At 42.4% G+C, this 18,006-nt stretch overlaps 1 protein-coding gene across 7 annotated transcripts in view; it reads left to right on the top strand.

The window, feature by feature from the left end:
- LOC139745800 (kynurenine/alpha-aminoadipate aminotransferase, mitochondrial-like) overlaps window positions 1–18,006 on the top strand; it is a 95,686-nt gene that overhangs the window by 66,504 nt on the left and 11,176 nt on the right. For 6 of the 7 annotated variants that reach the window (XM_071656363.1, XM_071656362.1, XM_071656365.1 and 3 more), the window contains 2 exons: window positions 14,048–14,097; window positions 17,283–17,441. In XM_071656363.1, the coding sequence (XP_071512464.1) occupies window positions 14,048–14,097; window positions 17,283–17,441 (209 nt within the window). The remainder of the gene's footprint in view (window positions 1–14,047; window positions 14,098–17,282; window positions 17,442–18,006) is intronic. The other variant, XM_071656366.1, reaches the window with a different exon arrangement.

The following is an 18,006-nucleotide window of genomic DNA, read 5'->3' on the forward strand; positions in this document are numbered from 1 at the left end:
CACATACATTCTTCAAAGCAAACACCTGATCCTCACAGCCTCACACTTCTGGAAACCAACGGCTCTTCCCAATATGATATTTGGAGATGGTAATATATAGAGATTTTATTATATTTTTATATATATATATTATATATTTTCATTTTTGCTGTGTTGCGGTCTCCGCATTAGCAAAGTAGCGCAAGGAGGATACAGTAGGAAAGATGCCCAACCCACCCACATACACATGTCTATAAATACACGTCCCATACACGCAATTATACAACCTATACATCTCAATGTACACATATATATACACTCACACAGGACATTGACATATATATTATCAATGTACATAATGCATACTGTCGGCCTTTATTTATTCCCATCGCCACCCCGCCAACATGGAAATACAACCCCCGCCCCCTCATCTGGTGCGAGGTATTGCTTGGAAAAGACAACAAAGGCCCCATTCGTTCCACACTCAGTCTCTAGTGTCATGTAATAATGCACCGAACCACAGCTCCTTTCCAATTCCAGGCCCCACAGAATTTGTCATGGTGTTACCCCAGACGCTTCACATGCCCTGGTTCAATTCCATTGACAGGCGTCATCCCCGTAGGCCATCATCGTTCCAAATCACTCTATTCCTTGCCCGCTTTTACCCTCTGCATGTTGAGGCCCTGATAACACAAAGTCTTTTGCACGCCATCGTTCCACCTCCAATTTGGTTTTCCCATTCGCCTGTCCTCCTCCACCTTTTGACACATATATCCGCTTGTTCAGTCTTTCCTCACTCATTCTCGCCATGTGACCAAACCATTTCAAAAAACTCCCTCTTCTGCTCTCTCAACTACACTCTTTTTATTTCCCCACAATCTCGCTTACCCTTACATTACTGATCTATCACCCACCCTACACCACATATTGTCACCTAAGTCATCTCATTTCCAGCACACCACCCCCTCCACACAACTCTATCTATAGCCCATGCCCCACAACCATTAAATACCCATGTTTTGCTTTTGAGATGATGTTCTGACTGCCAAACATTCTTCAAGGCTCCCAGAATTTTCAACCCCCTCCCCCACCCTATGTTGCACTCCCACTCTGGTTCCTCCACTGCCAGATCCACTCCCAGATATGTAAAACACTTTACTTCTCTGTTTTCTCCATTCATTCCTTTCCTTCCAATTGGACTGACCCTCAACCTACTGTTCGTAATAACCTTGTCTTAGTCACATTTACTTTTAACTTTCTTCTTTCACACACTTTACCAAATGAGTCACCTGCTTCTGCAGTTTCTCAAATGAATCAGCCACACCAGCGCTGTATCATCAGCGAACAACAACGGTCTCTCTCCAAGCTTCTCTCATTCACAACAGATGCATACTTGCCCTCTTTCCAAAATCTTTATTCACCTCCCTACCACCCCACCATAACAAATTAAACATTACCATGGAGACATCACACCACCTGGCCGAAAACCTACATCCACTGAAAAATCACTTTCTCTCTTCCTACAGGTAAGTACATCATCCTGTACATTCCTCGATTAAAAACTTGTCACTGCTTCTAACAAACTTGCTCCCACACCTAAATTCTTTGTTTCCTTCCACAGGCATCTCTATCAACGCTATCATATGCCTGCTCCTGATCCAGAAATGCTACATAAAATCCATTTTTTTTTCTAAAGTGGGGATGTCTACATACATTCTTCATAGCAAACACCTGATCCACACATCCGCTACCACTGCTGGAAACCACACTGCTCTTCCCCAAATCGGTTGCTCTGTACTATGCCTTCCCATCTCATATCAATCCCTCCCATTTCAGTTACCAGGTAAATACGTGCACATACCTTATTCCTCTGTAATGTGAGCACTCACTCTTATCTCGTGGGCCGTGTGTACAATGGCACTATGCACGCATTCCGCCCAAATCTCATGCACCTCACCATGAATCATACATACATTAAATAACCTTACAACCAGTCAACAATACATCACCCCCTTTTGTTATAAATACCACTGCAATACCATCCAAACCTGCGGCTTGGCCGGCTTTCATCTTCTGCAAAGCGTTTTACTACGTCTTCTCTGTTTACCAAATTCTATTTCACGTACCCTCTCACTTTGCACTACCACCTGACCTTAACAGCCTAGATCTGCCACGTCTATCATCATACACATTTCAACAAACCTTCAAAATACTTCAACTCCATCTCCTTCTCACATCACCACTACTAGTTATCACCTCCCCATTAGCCCCCGTCACTGAATTCCATGATGGTTCCGGGGTCTTTCTCTACTTTTTTGTACTCCGATCCAAAATACAGCTTTTTTTGCGTTCTAAGATTTTTATGATACGTCTTCTTCCCCACTCGCAATGTACCCTCGGTTTTACCCCTTGCACCTTGCTCGTGAAAATCCCCTGCCTCGTGCTTTTATTCACTCCCACGCCAGTTGCATTATGTCCCTACAAAAAATCATCCAAAGGCCCTCTCTCTTCTCTGTCACCAACACATCACTAATAATCTTACTTTTTCGTCCCAACACTCACTACCCTTTCTATTCTGCCACCTCCACCTTCGCATGCCACATGTCCAAGCATATGAGAGAGCTTGGGAAGTGGAGTTATTGTTGTTTCGTGATTGATACAGCGCTGGTGCTGATTCATGTGAGGAAGAAAAACTGCAGGAAAGTAGTGACTGATGTTTGGTAAAGTGTGTAAAAAGAGAAACTTGAGATGTGAATGTGATCAGAGTAAGGTTAATTAGTTATGTAGGGTTTTGAGGGTCAAGGTAAATTGGGAGGTAAGTTGGAATGGCGGAAACAACTGGGAAGTGAAGTGTTTTAGATATATGGGAGTGGATTGGCAGCGGATGGAACCATGAAGCGGAAGTGAATCATAGGCTGGGGGAGGGGGCGAATTCGGGGAGCCTTTAAAGCATGTGTGGAAGTCTGAGAACATAATCTCGGAAAGCAAAAAAATGGGTATGTTTGAAGGAATAGTGGTTCAACAAGTTGTATGGTAGCAGGATGTGGGCTCATGGATATTTGTGCGCAGGAGGGTGGATGGTGTGGAAATGAGATGTTTGAGGATAATATGTGGTGTGAAGTGGTTTGATCGAGTAAGTAATAATAGGGTAGAGAGATGTTTGGTAATAAAACGAGTGTGGTTGATGTGAGCGAAAGAGGGTGTTTTGAAATGGTATGGTCACATGGAGAGATGAGTGTGGAAAGATTGGACCAAGGGATCTATGTGTCAGAGGTGGAGGGAACGAGGAGAAGTGGAGGACCAAATTGGAGGTGGGAAAGATGGAATGAAAAAGATTTTGAGTGATCGGGCTCTGAACATGCAGGAGGGTTTGAAAGAGAGGGCAAGGAATAGAGTGAATTGGAATGATTGGAGGGGTGGTTATACTGGGGTCAAATGCTGTCAATGGATTTTGTGAACCAGGGCATGTGAAGCTGTCTAGGGTAAACCTATGGAAAGTTGTGTGGGGCCTGGATGTGTAAAGGGAGCATTGGTTTTCTGGATGCATTATTACATGACAGCTAGATACTGAGTCAGTGATGAACCGGAATGGGGCCTTTGTTGTCTTTTCTAGCGTACCTCGCACTCGTGACGGGGGGAGGGGGATGTTATTCCATGTGTTGGCGGTATGTGGGTGGCGATGGGAAAGAATAAAGGCAGAACATTATGTTATGTTACAGGATATATATGTATATGTCTGTGGTGTGTATATATATGTATACATTGAGTGTATAGGTATGTATTTTGTTCTGTGTTGTGGACGGGCATGTTGATTAATGTGTTGTGGGTGGGTTGGGGCCAGTCTTCGTCTATATCCTTGCGCTACCGCGCTAACGCAGGAGACAGCGACAAGTAAAATCATAATTTTTTTATTTTTATTATTGGGCTATGTCGCTGTTTCCCTTGTTTGCGAGGTAGCGATGGAAACTGACGAAAGAAATGGCCCCCAACCCCCCCCCATACACATGTACATACACACGTCCACACACGCAAATATACATACCTACACAGCTTTCCTTGGTTTACCCCGGTACGCTTCACATGCCTTGATTCAATCCACTGACAGCACGTCAACCCCTGTATACCACATCGCTCCAATTCACTCTATTCCTTGCCCTCCTTTCACCCTCCTGCATGTTCAGGCCCCGATCACACAAAATCCTTTTCACTCCATCTTTCCACCTCCAATTTGGTCTCCCTCTTCTCCTCGTTCCCTCCACCTCCGACACATATATCCTCTTGGTCAATCTTTCCTCACTCATTCTCTCCATGTGCCCAAACCATTTCAAAACACCCTCTTCTGCTCTCTCAACCACGCTCTTTTTATTTCCACACATCTCTCTTACCCTTACGTTACTTACTCGATCAAACCACCTCACACCACACATTGTCCTCAAACATCTCATTTCCAGCACATCCATCCTCCTGCGCACAACTCTATCCATAGCCCACGCCTCGCAACCATACAACATTGTTGGAGCCACTATTCCCTCAAACATACCCATTTTTGCTTTCCGGGATAATGTTCTCGACTTCCACACATTTTTCAAGGCTCCCAAAATTTTCGCCCCCTCCCCCACCCTATGATCCACTTCCGCTTCCATGGATATCTAAAACACTTCACTTCCTCCAGTTTTTCTCCATTCAAACTCACCTCCCAATTGACTTGACCCTCAACCCTACTGTACCTAATAACCTTGCTCTTATTCACATTTACTCTTAACTTTCTTCTTCCACACACTTTACCAAACTCCGTCACCAGCTTCTGCAGTTTCTCACATGAATCCGCCACCAGCGCTGTATCATCAGCGAACAACAACTGACTCACTTCCCAAGCTCTCTCATCCCCAACAGACTTCATACTTGCCCCTCTTTCCAAGACTCTTGCATTTACCTCCCTAACAACCCCATCCATAAACAAATTAAACAACCATGGAGACATCACACACCCCTGCCACAAACCTACATTCACTGCGAACCAATCACTTTCTTCTCTTCCTACATGTACACATGCCTTACATCCTCGATAAAAACTTTTCACTGCTTCTAACAACTTGCCTCCCCCACCATATATTCTTAATACCTTCCACAGAGCATCTCTATCAACTCTATCATATGCCTTCTCCAGATCCATAAATGCTACATACAAATCCATTTGCTTTTCTAAGTATTTCTCACATACATTCTTCAAAGCAAACACCTGATCCACACATCCTCTACCACTTCTGAAACCACACTGCTCTTCCCCAATCTGATAATATATATAATAAATATATATATATATATATATATATATATATATATATATTTATTTTCATTATTTTGCTTTGTTGCTGTCTCCCGCATTAGCAAGGTAGCGCAAGGAAACAGATGAAAGAATGGCCCAACCCACCCACATACACATGTATATACATACACGTCCATACACGCAAATATACATACCTATACATCTCAATGTACACATATATATACACACACACAGACATATACATATATACACATGTACATAATTCATACTGTCTGCCTTTATTTATTCCCATCGCCACCCCGCCACACATGGAAAAACAACCCCCTCCCCCCTCATCTGTGCGAGGTATTGCTTGGAAAAGACAACAAAGGCCCCATTCGTTCACACTCAGTCTCTAGCTGTCATGTAATAATGCACCGAAACCACAGCTCCTTTCCAATTCCAGGCCCCACAGAACTTTTCATGGTTTACCCCAGACGCTTCACATGCCCTGGTTCAATCCATTGACAGCACGGTCAACCCCGGTATGCCACATCGTTCCAATTCACTCTATTCCTTGCCCTCCTTTTACCCTCCTGCATGTTGAGGCCCTGATAACTCAAAGTCTTTTTCACTCCATCTTTCCACCTCCAATTTGGTTTCCCACTTCTCCTTGTCCCCTCCACCTATGACACATATATCCTCTTGGTCAGTCTTTCCTCACTCATTCTCTCCATGTGACCAAACCATTTCAAAACACCCTCTTCTGCTCTCTCAACCACACTCTTTTTATTTCCACACATCTCTCTTACCCTTACATTACTTACTCAATCAAACCACCCTACACCACATATTGTCCTCAGACATCTCATTTCCAGCACATCCACCCTCCTCCACACAACTCTATCTATAGCCCATGCCCCACAACCATAAAACATACCCATTTTTGCTTTTGGAGATGATGTTCTTGACTTCCAAACATTCTTCAAGGCTCCCAGAATTTTCACCCCCTCCCCCACCCTATGATTCACTTCCACTTCCATGGTTCCATCCACTGCCAGATCCACTCCCAGATATGTAAAACACTTTACTTCCTCCAGTTTTTCTCCATTCATACTTTCCTTCCAATTGACTTGACCCTCAACCTACTGTTCTTAATAACCTTGCTCTTATTCACATTTACTTTTAACTTTCTTCTTTCACACACTTTACCAAACTGAGTCACCAGCTTCTGCAGTTTCTCACATGAATCAGCCACCAGCGCTGTATCATCAGCGAACAACAACTGACTCTCTTCCCAAGCTCTCTCATTCACAACAGACTGCATACTTGCCCCTCTTTCCAAAACTCTTGTATTCACCTCCCTACCAACCCCATCCATAAACAAATTAAACAACCATGGAGACATCACACACCCCTGCCGCAAACCTACATCCACTGAGAACCAATCACTTTCCTCTCTTCCTACAGGTACACATGCCTTACATCCTCGATAAAAACTTTTCACTGCTTCTAACAACTTGCCTCCCACACCATAAATTCTTAGTACCTTCCACAGAGCATCTCTATCAACTCTATCATATGCCTTCTCCAGATCCATAAATGCTACATACAAATCCATTTTCTTTTCTAAGTATTTCTCACATACATTCTTCAAAGCAAACACCTGATCCACACATCCTCTACCACTGCTGAAACCACACTGCTCTTCCCCAATCGGATGCTCTGTACATGCCTTCACCCTCTCAATCAATACCCTCCCATATAATTTACCAGGAATACTCAACAAACTTATACCTCTGTAATTTGAGCACTCACTCTTATCTCGTTTGCCTTTGTACAATGGCACTATGCACGCATTCCGCCAATCCTCATGCACCTCACCATGAATCATACATACATTAAATAACCTTACCAACCAGTCAACAATACAGTCACCCCCCTTTTTTTAATAAATTCCACTGCAATACCATCCAAACCTGCTGCTTTGCCGGCTTTCATCTTCTGCAAAGCTTTTACTACCTCTTCTCTGTTTACCAAATCATTTTCCCTTACCCTCTCACTTTGCACACCACCTCGACCAAAACATCCTATATCTGCCACTCTATCATCAAACACATTCAACAAACCTTCAAAATACTCACTCCATCTCCTTCTCACATCACCACTACTAGTTATCACCTCCCCATTAGCCCCCTTCACTGAAGTTCCCATTTGTTTCCTTGTCTTACACACTTTATTTACCTCCTTCCAAAACATCTTTTTATTCTTTCTAAGATTTAATGATACTCTCTCACCCCAACTCTCATTTACCCTCTTTTTTACCCCTTGCACCTTTCTCTTGACCTCCTGCCTCTTTCTTATATACATCTCCCACTCATTTGCATTATTTCCCTACAAAAATCATCCAAATGCCTCTCTCTTCTCTTTCACTAATAATCTTACTTTTTCATCCCACCACTCACTACCCTTTCTAATCTGCCCACCTCCCACGCTTCGCATGCCACATGTCACAAGCATGAGAGAGCTTGGGAAGTGAGTTAGTTGTTGTTCGCTGATGATACAGCGCTGGTGGCTGATTCATGTGAGAAACTGCAGAAGCTAGTGACTGAGTTTGGTAAAGTGTGTAAAAGAAGAAACTTGAGAGTGAATGTGAATAAGAGTAAGGTTATTAGTTACTGTAGGGTTGAGGGTCAAGTAAATTGGGAGGTAAGTTTGAATGGAGAAAAACTGGAGGAAGTGAAGTGTTTTAGATATCTGGGAGTGGATTTGGCAGCGGATGGAACCATGGAAGCGGAAGTGAATCATAGGCTGGGGGAGGGGGCGAAATTCTGGGAGCCTTAAAGAATGTGTGGAAGTCGAGAACATTATCTCGGAAAGCAAAAATGGGTATGTTTGAAGGAATAGTGGTTCCAACAATGTTGTATGGTTGCAGGATGTGGGCTATGGATAGAGTTGTGCGCAGGAGGGTGGATGTGCTGGAAATGAGATGTTTGAGGATAATATGTGGTGTGAAGTGGTTTGATCGAGTAAGTAATAATAGGGTAAGAGAGATGTGTGGTAATAAAAAGAGTGTGGTTGAGTGAGCAGAAGAGGGTGTTTTGAAATGGTTTGGTCACATGGAGAGAATGAGTGTGGAAAGATTGACCAAGAGGATATATGTGTCAGAGGTGGAGGGAACGAGGAGAAGTGGGAGACCAAATTGGAGGTGGAAAGATGGAATGAAAAAGATTTTGAGTGATCGGGGCCTGAACATGCAGGAGGGTGAAAGGAGGGCAAGGAATAGAGTGAATTGGAATGATGTGGTATACTGGGGTCAACATGCTGTCAATGGATTGAACCAGGGCATGTGAAGCGTCTAGGGTAAACCATGGAAAGTTGTGTGGGGCCTGGATGTGGAAAGGGAGCATTGGTTTCGGTGCATTATTACATGACAGCTAGATACTGAGTGTGAACGAATGGGGCCTTTGTTGTCTTTTCCTAGCGCTACCTCGCACACTTGAGGGGGGAGGGGGATGTTATTCCATGTGTGGCGGGGTGGCGATGGGAAAGAATAAAGGCAGACATTATGAATTATGTACATGGATATATATGTATATGTCTGTGTGTGTATATATATGTATACATTGAGATGTATAGGTATGTATATGTTCTGTGTGTGGACGTGCATGTATATACATGTGTATGTGGGTGGGTTGGGCCATTCTTTCGTCTATTTCCTTGCGCTACCTCGCTAACGCAGGAGACAGCGACAAAGTAAAATAATAAATTTTTATTTTTATTATTTTGCTATGTCGCTGTTTCCCATGTTTGCGAGGTAGCGCAAGGAAACAGACGAAAGAAATGGCCCAACCCACCCCCATACACATGTATATACATGCACGTCCACACACGCAAATATACATAACTATACATCTCAATGTATACATATATATACACACACACAGACATATACATATATACACATGTACATAATTCATACTGTCTGCCTTTATTTATTCCCATCGCCACCTTGCCACACATGGAATAACATCCCCCTCCCCCCTCATATGTGCGAGGTAGCGCTGGGAAAAGACAACAAAGGCCCCATTCCTTGCTTCTAACAACTTGCCTCCCACATCTTATATTCTTAGTACCGGTACTTCCACAGAGCATCTCTATCAACTCTATCATATGCCTTCTCCAGATCCATAAATGCTACATACAAATCCATTTGCTTTTCTAAGTATTTCTCATATACATTCTTCAAAGCAAACACCTGATCCACACATCCCTCCCATACAATTTACCAGGAATACTCAACAGACTTATACCTCTGTAATTTGAGCACTCACTCTTATCCCCTTTGCCTTTGTACAGTGGCACTATGCAAGCATTCCGCCAATCCTCAGGCACCTCACCATGAATCATACATGTATTAAATAACCTTACCAACCAGTCAACAATACAGTCACCCCCTTTTTTAATAAATTCCACTGCAATACTATCCAAACCGACTGCCTTGCCGGCTTTCATCTTCCGCAAAGCTTTTACTACCTTTTCTCTGTTTACCAAATCATTTTCCCTAACCCTCTCACTTTGCACACCACCTCGACCAAAACACCGTATATCTGCCACTCTATCATCAAACACATTAAACAAACTTCAAAATACTCACTCCATCTCCTTCTCACATCATCACTACTTGTTATCACCTCCCCATTGGCCCCCTTCACTGAAGTTCCCATTTGCTCCCTTGTCTTACGCACTTTATTTACCTCCTTCCAGAACATCTTTTTATTCTCCCTAAAATTTAATGATACTCTCTCACCTCAACTCTCATTTGCCCTCTTTTTCACCTCTTTCACCTTTCTCTTGACCTCCTACCTCTTTCTTTATAAATATATTTTTTTTTTTATTATACTTTGTCGCTGTCTCCCGCATTTGCGAGGTAGCGCAAGGAAACAGACGAAAGAAATGGCCCAACCCCCCCCATACACATGTATATACATACGTCCACACACGCAAATATACATACCTACACAGCTTTCCATGGTTTACCCCAGACGCTTCACATGCCCTGATTCAATCCACTGACAGCACGTCAACCCCGGTATACCACATCGCTCCAATTCACTCTATTCCTTGCCCTCCTTTCGCCCTCCTGCATGTTCAGGCCCCGATCACACAAAATCTTTTTCACTCCATCTTTCCACCTCCAAGTTGGTCTCCCTCTTCTCCTCGTTCCCTCCACCTCCGACACATATATCCTCTTGGTCAATCTTTCCTCACTCATTATCTCCATGTGCCCAAACCACTTCAAAACACCCTCTTCTGCTCTCTCAACCACGCTCTTTTTATTTCCACACATCTCTCTTACCCTTACGTTACTCACTCGATCAAACCACCTCACACCACACATTGTCCTCAAACATCTCATTTCCAGCACATCCATCCTCCTGCGCACAACTCTATCCATAGCCCACGCCTCGCAACCATACAACATTGTTGGAGCCACTATTCCTTCAAACATACCCATTTTTGCTTTCCGAGATAATGTTCTCGACTTCCACACATTCTTCAAGGCCCCCAGAATTTTCGCCCCCTCCCCCACCCTATGATCCACTTCCGCTTCCATGGTTCCATCCGCTGCCAGATCCACTCCCAGATATCTAAAACACTTCACTTCCTCCAGTTTTTCTCCATTCAAACTCACCTCCCAATTGACTTGACCCTCAACCCTACTGTACCTAATAACCTTGCTCTTATTCACATTTACTCTTAACTTTCTTCTTCCACACACTTTACCAAACTCAGTCACCAGCTTCTGCAGTTTCTCACATGAATCAGCCACCAGCGCTGTATCATCAGCGAACAACAACTGACTCACTTCCCAAGCTCTCTCATCCCCAACAGACTTCATACTTGCCCCTCTTTCCAAAACTCTTGCATTTACCTCCCTAACAACCCCATCCATAAACAAATTAAACAACCATGAAGACATCACACACCCCTGCAGCAAACCTACATTCACTGAGAACCAATCACTTTCCTCTCTTCCTACACGTACACATGCCTTACATCCTCGATAAAAACTTTTCACTGCTTCTAACAACCTTCCTCCCACACCATATATTCTTAATACCTTCCACAGAGCATATAAATAACTATATATATTATTTTATTATTTTGCTTTGTCACTGTCTCCCGCATTAGCGAGGTAGCACAAGGAAACAGACAAAAGAATGGCCCCACCCACCCACATACACATGTATATACATACACATCCACACACGCAAATATACATACCTATACATCTCAACGTATACATATATATACACACACAGACATATACATATATACACATGTACATAGTTCATACTGTCTGCCTTTATTCATTCCCATCGCTACCTCGCCACACATGAAATAACAACCCCCTCCCCCTCATGTGTGCGAGATAGCGCTAGGGAAAGACAACAAAGGCCCCATTCGTTCACACTCAGTCTCTAGCTGTCATGTAATAATGCCCTGAAACCACAGCTCCCTTTCCACATCCAGGCCCCACAGAACGTTCCATGGTTTACCCCAGATGCTTCACATGCCCTGGTTCAATCCATTGACAGCATGTTGGCCCCCTGTATTCCACATCTTTCCAATTCACTGTATTCCTTGCACACCTTCCACCCTCTTGCATGTTCAGGCCCCAATCACTCAAAATCGTTTTCATGCCATCTTTCCACCTCCAATTTGGTCTCCCACTTCTCCTCGTTCCCTCCACCTCTGACACATATATACTCTTTGTCAATCTTTCCTCACTCATTCTCTCCATGTGACCAAACCATTTCAAAACACCCTCTTCTGCTCTCTCAACCACACTCTTTTTATTACCACACATCTCTCTTACCCTATTATTACTTACTCAATCAAACCACTTCACACCAAATATTGTCCTCAAACATCTCATTTCCAGCACATCCACCCTCCTGCGCACAACTCTATCCATAGTCCATGCCTTGCAACCATACAACATTGTTGGAACCATTATTCCTTGAAACGTACCCATTTCTGCTCTCCGAGATAATGTTCTCGACTTCCACACATTCTTTAAGGCTCCCAGAACTTCGCCCCCTCCCCCACCCTATGATTCACTTCCGTTTCCATGGTTCCATCTGCTGCCAAATCCACTCCCAGATACCTAAACCACTTCACTTCCTCCAGTTTATCTCCATTCAAACTTACCTCCCAATTGACTTGACCCTCAACCCTACTGTTCCTAATAACCTTACTCTTATTTACATTTACTCTCAACTTTCTTCTTTCAAACACTTTACCAAACTCAGTCACCAGCCTCTGCAGTTTCTCACATGAATCAGCCACCAGCACTGTATCATCAGTGAACAACAACTGACTCACTTCCCAAGCTCTCTCATCCACAACAGACTGCATACTTGCCCCTCTTTCCAAAACTCTTGCATTCACCTCCCTAACAGCCCCATCCATAAACAAATTAAACAACCATGGAGACATCACGCACCCCTGCCGCGAACCTACATTCACTGAGAACCAATCACTTTCCTCTCTTCCTATTCGTACACTTGCCTTACATCCTTGATAAAAAACTTTTCGATGCTTCTAACAACTTGCCTTCCACACCATATATTCTTAATACCTTCCACAGAGAATCTCTATCAACTCTATCATATGGGTGATAGAAGATGGGATCATTTGGATTTATGGGATTATATGCTGGAAATGAGATGTTTAAGGACAATGTGTGGTGTGAGGTGGTTTGATCGAGTAAGTAACGTAAGGGTAAGAGAGATGTGTGAAAATAAAAAGAGCATGGTTGAGAGAGCAGAAGAGGGTGTTTTGAAATGGTTTGGGCACATGGAGAGAATGAGTGAGGAAAGATTGACCAAGAGGATATATGTGTCGGAGGTGGAGGGAACGAGGAGAAGTGGGAGACCAAATTGGAGGTGGAAAGATGGAGTGAAAAAGATTTTGTGTGATCGGGGCCTGAACATGCAGGAGGGTGAAAGGAGGGCAAGGAATAAAGTGAATTGGATCGATGTGGTATACTGGGGTTGACGTGCTGTCAGTGGATTGAGTCAGGGCATGTGAAGCGTCTGGGGTAAACCATGGAAAGGTGTGTAGGTATGTATATTTGCGTGTGTGGACGTATGTATATACATGTGTATGGGGGTGGGTTGGGCCATTTCTTTTGTCTGTTTCCTTGCGCTACCTCGCAAATGCGGGAGACAGCGACAAAGCAAAAAAAAAAAAAAAAAAAAAGATAATTAACTGTGTGAAGTGGAGGTTGTTGGATGTGAGCACACTACATAGAAGGGGCGGTGGGCAGAAAATCTAATCATTTCTTGTGGGGGATAAGTGTAGAATTTTGTGGTGGTATTTGGAAAAGAGAAAATTACATACATGTGAAAGAAGTGGTGACAGTGAGCAGTCTTAGGAAAGACACTTGTGTACACAGATAAAAAGGGAGCTTGATTGAAGAGTAGCTCACACTGAGAATAAATGAAAACAGGGGAAATGGGTAGGGAGTGGAAGTTTTTTAAAGAAGCTGAGATTGCATTTACTGTTGAAGTGTGTGGTATGCAGAAGGTGGGAAGTGGATGCTTGAGAAAGGATAGTGGATATTTCTGTGAGCAAGTTAAAGAATCAGAAAAAAGAAAGGAAAAGGAAGGTTAGGGAGATTTTAAGTGTTAATTCACAGAAGACTGTTGGAAGGAGTTATTGAATCAAAGTAAGATAGAAAAGAAAACATTGTTTATTAAGTTTTTAATAAAGAATTTCTCTTATTTCCAGGTTTATGTGAGTGGGCAGTACCTACAGGAGGAATGTTTTTGTGGCTAAAGGTTGGTGTCACTCTGAGCAATGTGTTATAAGCATATAATTTATTTTTTGCACACATATTTGAGTACCCAGATATGATCTCAAGTGTCAGGAAATAACACCAGTTACTGTATTAACTTTTTTGTGGCAAAGGCTCCAGTCATAGACAAACGTCCTCTTCATTGTCAAGTATTAAATAAAACATAATGCTAAAATGATACTAAAATAAAAAGAAAAAGAGCTAAACCAAGAGTTTTTTAGAGCAAATGGGCATGTTTTAGATGGTAGGAAAAATAAGAATATGACAAGCTCAGAACTTAGCAGTATTGTATAAGGAAAGAAACAAATATCATATGACCTACCCCCGAGTTGGTATCAACTGCACAGTGATCATGATGCAATGGTTTCCCAAATATTACATGATTTAGCTTATGTTAAGATCACACAAACAGCCAGTTTTTATTAGAAGAAACAAGAATCATAATTACAGAAGAGGGAAAAAAATCAGTATTGCAGAGTAAGTGGATCAGATTGGAAGAGTTGATAAATCATTGCTTTGGACTTGACTTAGTCATGTGAGCACATAGAGTCTCCTTAGATGAGAGAATAGTCCACATGACAAATCAGACTTATTTATAATCAGAGAAACTGTTGAGATTTTCCAAAATAGATTTGTTGTTACACTGGTCAAAGAAAATTAAAAAGTGGTGAGGGAGTTTTAGAAAAAAGAAATAGGAAGAAATAAGGTTGTAGAGATAGTAAACGTAACAAGATTGCATCATTCTTATAAGGAAATTGTACCTAATTCAACATAACAAAGTTGCATCATTCTTATAGGAGATTGTACCTAATTCCTAGTTTATAAAGGTAGTAAAGATAAGACATAGATGTAGTGAATTTGAAAATGAATGTATGAATACAGTACTTAGTTGTCAGCATAGTTCATTTGGTGATTCTGTAAAGAAAGAAAATTGCATGGAGAAAGGAGAATTATGTGTGATAGGAATGAACCTATAGGGAGACTGCTGTCAGTAGGAAAAGAGAGTGATTTTGTTACATCAATAATTACACAAATTTTGCCACACAGGATCCTAGGTTTGAGAGGAAAGAGAATTGGGAAGAGCTATAAGAGGAGCTTGGTGGACAGTTCAGAAAGTTACACCATATCAGAAACTGTATGTATATCAAGGACTACCATACTAGATTCAAAGTTCTTAGAGGGGATGACATGACAGTTGTAAGACATTAAAGGATGCCTTTATTGGCTTTCATTTTGTGAAACGAGTTAAGGAAAGATTGGACACTTGAAGGTTGTGGTTTGGAAGTTCTTGTGAAGGAATGAGACAATAGCCCCTTAGTAAGTAGCCCTCCTCATGTGTTACAATAATGCTGGTTGGGTAAGGGGGATATGGTCTGTGGTTTCTTGCAGGAAGGTGTTGTTTGAAAGCAGTTACTTCCATCTGGTCACAGAAGGACAAAAAAAAATACTTTACGACTTCCAGATCAGAAGAAATGTTCTCAGGTGTTTACCAGACATTCTGGGTTATCTTTTTACTATTACCATCAAAGGAGGAAGTGAATCATAAGGTGGGGGAGGGGGCAAAAATTCTGGGAGCCTTGAAGAATGTTTGGAAGTCGAGAACATTATCTCGGAAAGCAGAAATGGGTATGTTTGAAGGAATAGTGGTTCCAACAATGTTATATGGTTGCGAGGCATGGGCTATGGATAGAGTTGTGCGGAGGAGGGTGGATGTGCTGGAAATGAGATGTTTGAGGACAGTATGTTGTGTGAGGTGGTTTGATCGAGTAAGTAATAATAGGGTAAGAGAGATGTGTGGTAATTAAAAGAGTGTGGTGAAGAGAGCAGAAGAGGGTGTTTTGAAATGGTTTGGTCACATGGAGAGAATGAGTGAGGAAAGACTGACCAAGAGGATATATGTGTCAGAGGTAGAAGGAACGAGGAGAAGTGGGAGACCAAATTGGAGGTGGAAAGATGGAGTGAAAAAGATTTTGAGTGATCGGGGCCTGAACGTGCAGGAGGGTGTAAGACGTGCAAGGAATAGAGTGAATTGGAACAATGCGGTATACTGGGGTTGACGTACTGTCAATGGATTGAACCAGGGCATATGAAGCATCTGGGGTAAACCATGGAAAGTTTTGTGGGGCCTGGATGTGGAAAGGGAGCTGTGGTTTTGGTGCATTATTACATGACAGCTACAGACTGAGTGTGAACGAATGGGGCCTTTGTTGTCTTTTCCTAGCGCTACCTCGCACACATGAGGGGGGAGGGGGTTGTTATTCCATGTGTCGCGAGGTGGCGATGGGAATAAATAAAGGCAGACAGTATGAATTATGTACATGTGTATATATGTATATGTCTGTGTGTGTATATATATGTGTACATTGAGATGTATAGGTATGTATATTTGCGTGTGTGGACGTGTATGTATATACATGTGTATGTGGGTGGGTTGGGCCATTCTTTCGTCTGTTTCCTTGCGCTACCTCGCTAACGTGGGAGACAGCGACAAAGCAAAATGGAAATAAATATATTATTATTTTTTTTTTTTATTTTGCTTTGTCACTGCCTCCATCCATATTAGGTAGGTAGCAGCTGATAGGCAGCCTGGGTATCAGAGAGGTTAGTGACAGCTTCTTAGTGAACCAGCACTTCACTGGTTCTCAAGTTGCACTCCTCTGACCCTGGTAGCTGTCTTCTGTTTCTGCCTCACTCACACATGGACTACTTGCATTCTGTTCACAAAGATAAAATCTCTCCTTGTCATAGGTAACACATAGCAATACTTAATTCACACTCCACATTCTTCATAACTAGATTTTCCCGCAGTGAACACTATGCTCTAGCCCTGCATTTTGGCAAAGTGTAGGAGCAGTAGTTAGAAGTAATATATTGGAACATTTAGGCCGGAGCATTAGGTAGAAACATCATATAGAAGTAGTTGGTAGGAGCATTAGGTAGAAGCAGTCAGTAGGAACATTAGGTACAAGCTTCTGCAAACACTGTGCTAGAGTTGCCCTATGCTAGTGGCCTGTTAAGGGTGAGGCACTAAAGGCTAAGAAGTGGCACTAGAGATCACCAGTTATGGAGACTCTTTTGCCATGGCCATCCCCATGAGGGAGTTCCTGAAGGGAATGGGCATCAGAGATATAGATAGAATATTATATGAGGTTTATGTATTTATTTCAGGTGCCAAGAGTGCCTGACACATGGGATATGATCATGGAGCGAGCACTAGAGAAAAATGTTATCCTTGTTCCTGGCAAGGCATTTATGTGTGATCCATCTTTACCATGCCAATATATGAGAGCTGCCTTTTCAGTCATAACACCCGAACAAATGGAAAAGGTCTGTTACTAGGTCTCTTTTTTTGTTTCTTTTTAAATGGGACTCTGAAATTACCATGCCAATATATGAGAGCTGCCTTTTCAGACATAACACCCAAACAAATGGAAAAGGTCTGTTACTAGGTCTCTCTTTTTGTTTCTTTTCAAATGGGACTCTGAAATTTTATATCTCAGTTCTTTAAGATTGAGGATGTGTTGATCAGGTGTTTGCTCTACAGATTGTGTATGAGAAATACTTTGAGAAAGAGATGGATTTGTATATGGCATTTATGGATCTGAAGAAAGCATATGTTAGGGTTAATAGATGCCTTGTGGAAGGTCTTAAAACTGTGTGGTGTAGGAGGAAAGCTGCTTGAAGCAGTAAGAAGTTTTTATCAAAGGTGTAAGGCATGTGTACAAGTAGGAAGAGAGGAGAGTGAATGGTTCCAAGTTAAGGTTGGTCTGTGGTAGGGGTGAGTGATGTCACCATAGTTGTTCGGTTTGTTTATCAATGCGATGATGAGAGAGGTAAATGCAAAAGTCTTGGAGAGAGGGATGAGTATGCATTCTATGAGGAATGAGAGGGC

The sequence above is a fragment of the Panulirus ornatus genome, chromosome 62, assembly GCF_036320965.1.
Source record: "Panulirus ornatus isolate Po-2019 chromosome 62, ASM3632096v1, whole genome shotgun sequence".
Lineage (NCBI taxonomy): Eukaryota > Metazoa > Arthropoda > Malacostraca > Decapoda > Palinuridae > Panulirus > Panulirus ornatus.